Source organism: Arachis duranensis, chromosome 5 (assembly GCF_000817695.3).
Source record: "Arachis duranensis cultivar V14167 chromosome 5, aradu.V14167.gnm2.J7QH, whole genome shotgun sequence".
Taxonomy (NCBI): Eukaryota; Viridiplantae; Streptophyta; class Magnoliopsida; order Fabales; family Fabaceae; genus Arachis; species Arachis duranensis.
The window spans coordinates 14034889-14039238 of record NC_029776.3 but is presented as its reverse complement, the minus strand read 5'-3'; the positions used below and the strand labels follow the sequence as shown (position 1 = coordinate 14039238).

The 4350-nt window shown below is 33.5% G+C and overlaps 1 protein-coding gene across 1 annotated transcript; it reads left to right on the top strand.

The window, feature by feature from the left end:
- Window positions 1–2220: 2220 nt before the first annotated feature.
- LOC107488247 (60S ribosomal protein L15-1) lies at window positions 2221–4350 on the top strand (the record flags this gene model as incomplete). Its single annotated transcript, XM_016108964.3, is given in 4 exon segments — window positions 2221–2284; window positions 3136–3302; window positions 3839–4036; window positions 4132–4350. Coding segments are annotated over 4 exon segments (588 nt in total), but the record flags the coding sequence as incomplete, so codon positions are not given.

The window sequence follows — 4350 nt, the reverse complement described above, 5'->3', positions numbered from 1 at the left end:
CTAGCAGTAACAAAAGAACAATTTTTTATATATAAGCATTTTTTTATATAAATTTTTACAAGTCATTTATATTAATACGTTTCGAACCGTTACTGCATGTTTTTCACTGCATCTTCTTCTTCTTATTGCTGCACGTTCTTCTTCTTCTTCCATTTCTTCTTCTTTTCTTTTATTTTTTATCTTCTCTTTCTCCTTTTTCATTTACGTGCTTTTCTCTCTGTTTTCTTTATTCGTTATTCTCTAAAAGCGTGTGTTTTGTTGGGCTTGTGGCAACTTGTAAGACTTGTAAGCTTGTATGTGTAGCAGGCCTCGTAAGTGGCAACTTGTAAGACTTGTAAGCTTGTATGTATAACAGGCCTCGGCCTCGTAACAAAAATGAGTGATGAAATTTAATGGACAGAACAAATTTGTACAATTATTTATTTTTTTATTTTAATTAATTAATTAGATTAATTATGTGTATGATTATTATTAGAGATAACTACTAAATTAGTATTTGAAAAATTCAGACATTGACAAAAAATTCTTAAATAATGTTAATGATAAAATAATTCTTAAAAGATTTTAAAATTTGATAAAAGTAATCATAGGTCAATTTCTCCCGTTTCTGTTAACCGAAAATACTAAAGTGACAAATGGTAAATGTGAGACTGAGATAGCAGATAATCTTAAAGAAAAATGACAATCCTTAACTTCATGAAAGAAAAAAAAATTCATTAAAATCGTCGAAGACAATCCAAAGTCTTTGAAAAGATGAAGACTGAGATACCAGATAATCCCAAAGAAAACTTTTAGTATTATGGTGAGGATTACTATAGATATCACTACATCTTCAAACCACATTTTCAAGCTGAAATTTGATTGTGACACACTGATCGCAAGCATCAACTAATTTGTAACAAGTGCCTTGCATCGAACAAAGGAATTAGATACCACTCTTATGTCCAATTGCCTTTTCATTACTCACAGGATAGTAATCGAATTTTTCTCAGAGCAATTTTAAATGTTGAAAGGGAGAATGGACCTCAACTACAATTAAAAAAATGAGTCTAAATTTTCTAACAAACTCCTTACAATTCACTCGAATTAACTTATTAGAAACACTTCTAATATTTTAAACTAAAATATTTAAACTATTCATTAAATAAAATTAAAAAATATCAAGATAAAAATAAAATTAATTTGCACAACCAACTTTAATAGAAAACTTGTCTCCTTGAATGGAATAACTTGAGCCACAATCGACAGATCAGCGGTGGCATAGCGCTCTTCGTACCTCCTTACACCCCCTCTTTTTTAGACGTTGATGCAACACCAAATTCTCAAACTCCACTCACAGAAATCAGTAGCGACGTTACTCCCTTTTATAGTTAAATTATGTCTGAATCTCAAGGACGGAGCATCTCCCGCTGCACCTCCAACCGACGAGTTCTGCAAAGATATCAGACGCAGACGTTTCCTGATAGAGGGCCTTTCTCGTCCCTGCTTTCACGAGGATGATGATATGTTGATTTATATATATTGTAACCAAGTTCTTACATGTTCAAAATTTTATTGAATCTTTCCTCACATGGCAAAAGTTGCTTTTGTTCAAAAGGGCAAGGTTAATTACTTATTTTGTAAGACATGTATTTTTCTAAAATACAATTTTCAGACACAAACTTCACTACTAAGGTTAATTAAGTAAGTACATGAATATAAATATGGTTTAAAGAGAATCAATCAAATATCAAATATTATTATAATGAAGCATAAGTTCTTTTATGTTGTTAAGGTGGCTTTTTTATTTTTGTGTATAGCATGAGTTGATTCACTAGTGAAATTATAAAATAAAGAAAATGAAAAAGAGTAATAAGTATTTGTTTGGACGTTAATTAATTAATAAATAAAAAAATCTTTTTATATAAAATACTCAAACATAAAATTATTTTTATTTTTTTACAAAATCTTTAAAAAAAAATAATTAAAAAATTTTTTTTCTTAGAAACACACCTAAATAAACACTAAATTACTCATTTTCTTGGACCGAAAGACCCATTTTGAAAGTAAGATCTCGTTACAGTTGCGCGAGTAGGAGATAAAACTGAGGACAATATAATTGGGCCTCACAAACAAAGAACAAGGCTCGATTGGGTCAACATATTTTGGCCCATTTAAGGAGATGATCCAAATTTCATGGGCTTTGGGGGGAGAGGCGCGTCTATAAAAGTTTGGAGTAGTGCAGAAACCCTAGTTCCGAGTTGGAGTAGCTTGAACCCTTCCAACGAAGGAGTCTGCGCGATGGGTACACTTTCCACACACTCATATCTCCATTGCTATTCCCTTTCAGATCTCGTTTTGTTTCGCCATTTTGTTCCATTTTATACCATCGTATTTCAATGCGAAATTATTCTGTCTTCTCACTCTCTTTCTCGTAGATTTTGTTTTCATTGTATGATTTTGTGTTTCCGCGAAAATATGAGCTTGAATGGATGTTATGTTAGTTAACGTAGCTTTATTGTTTCGTTGTAGTTTAACACGTAGCTTCGAAAGCAAATCAAAGCATTCTCTCCCTGCTACGATGAACTATTTGGTTTTGTTTTTTATTTTGATGCTTGTTCAGTCCACGGTTATGGTTTTTCTGTCTGCGTTAAGTTCATTTTATATTTTTTGTTATGAAATGATATTAGCTTCTGTTTTATTCTTCCTTTGCAACATATTTATGATTTGATGGTTGAAATGATTACTTCGTAGGATATCTTTCTTGCGTTGCTAGTTTTGTTGGATTTGAGAACCTAGTAACTTCTACTTTGTAATTTTTTTAAATTTAATTTTCGGATCTAACTAATAGTAAACAGCCGAAGTTGATTTTAGAATGAGGTTGGGGATATTGTTAAATAACATGCCAAAGTATTTCATACTGGATTTCAGTACTCGTCTTTTATCTAACCTTAGTGAATCACCAAATTATTGTCATATACAGGATTCTGCAGCTTATAGGTAGCACATAGTCTCATAATCTCAAATATAATGGAATGGTTAATTAAGCATGCATCATTTGATCTATTTTAGACATTGTTTTATATTTCCACTCTGATACGATTTGGTATATTGTTTAAATGTGTAACATTAAATTACTGTTATTATTGTCAATAGGTGCCTACAAGTATGTCTCTGAGCTATGGCGCAAGAAGCAGTCAGATGTCATGAGGTTCCTTCAGCGTGTAAGGTGCTGGGAATATCGTCAGCAACCTTCCATTGTTCGTGTGACAAGACCTACACGCCCTGACAAGGCCCGTCGCCTAGGTTATAAGGCTAAGCAGGTAACAGACTTATCAATGAATTGATTGATATGCCTTGTTGGTTTATTCACCTTGCTTTGTGAGACATCTATGTGTACCACTTGGTAAACACTTGTAAGCTGTTTTTTCAGACATTATTGCTAAATTCTAAATTAGAATGGATTATTGAGTGCATTTATATGAACATTGTTGTAATGGTGCTGATTATGCACTGTCACATTGCAAATGTTTATTCTCTTTAGAGTGTTTTTTATATATACAATTTGAGTACTTCCTGACACCAGTGATATTAAATTACAGTGACTCCGTCAAATTGAATTGCAAATTGTCCTGTTGGTTCAATTATGTCTCTCTTAATTCAACACATTCTTTTCACTGGATTCATTTTGTGTTCTTATGTTTTACCTTTACATTTATGTTATGCTATTGTTCGATGCTATGATTAAATTGCCATAACATTCAACTGCCATTGTGTAAAATGTATTGTGTCTGTCCCTGTAGTGTTGCTGTGCCTTCCCGTGTTTGTTGTGGTCTGCTGTTAATTTTTTAAAATGTAGGGCTATGTTGTTTACCGTGTTCGTGTAAGGAGGGGTGGCCGCAAGAGACCAGTACCCAAAGGTATTGTTTATGGTAAGCCAACAAACCAGGGTGTTACCCAACTGAAATTCCAGAGGAGCAAGAGGTCTGTTGCTGAGGAGCGAGCTGGAAGGAAGTTGGGTGGCCTTAGGGTCCTCAATTCTTATTGGGTGAATGAGGTTTGTTATTTCACACATCTATAAATTGAAACTTCTTTTATAATTATATCCGTGATGATTATCCTATTCCTCACCGTTATTATTTCTCTTTTCAGGATTCAACCTACAAGTACTTTGAGATAATTATGGTAGATGTTGCCCATGCTGCCATCAGAAATGATCCAAGAATCAATTGGCTGTGCAATCCAGTGCACAAACACAGGGAATTGCGTGGACTTACTTCAGCTGGCAAAAGCAACAGAGGTCTACGTGGCAAGGGACATCTTTATCACAAAAATCGTCCATCCCGCAGGGCAACCTGGAAGAGAAACAAC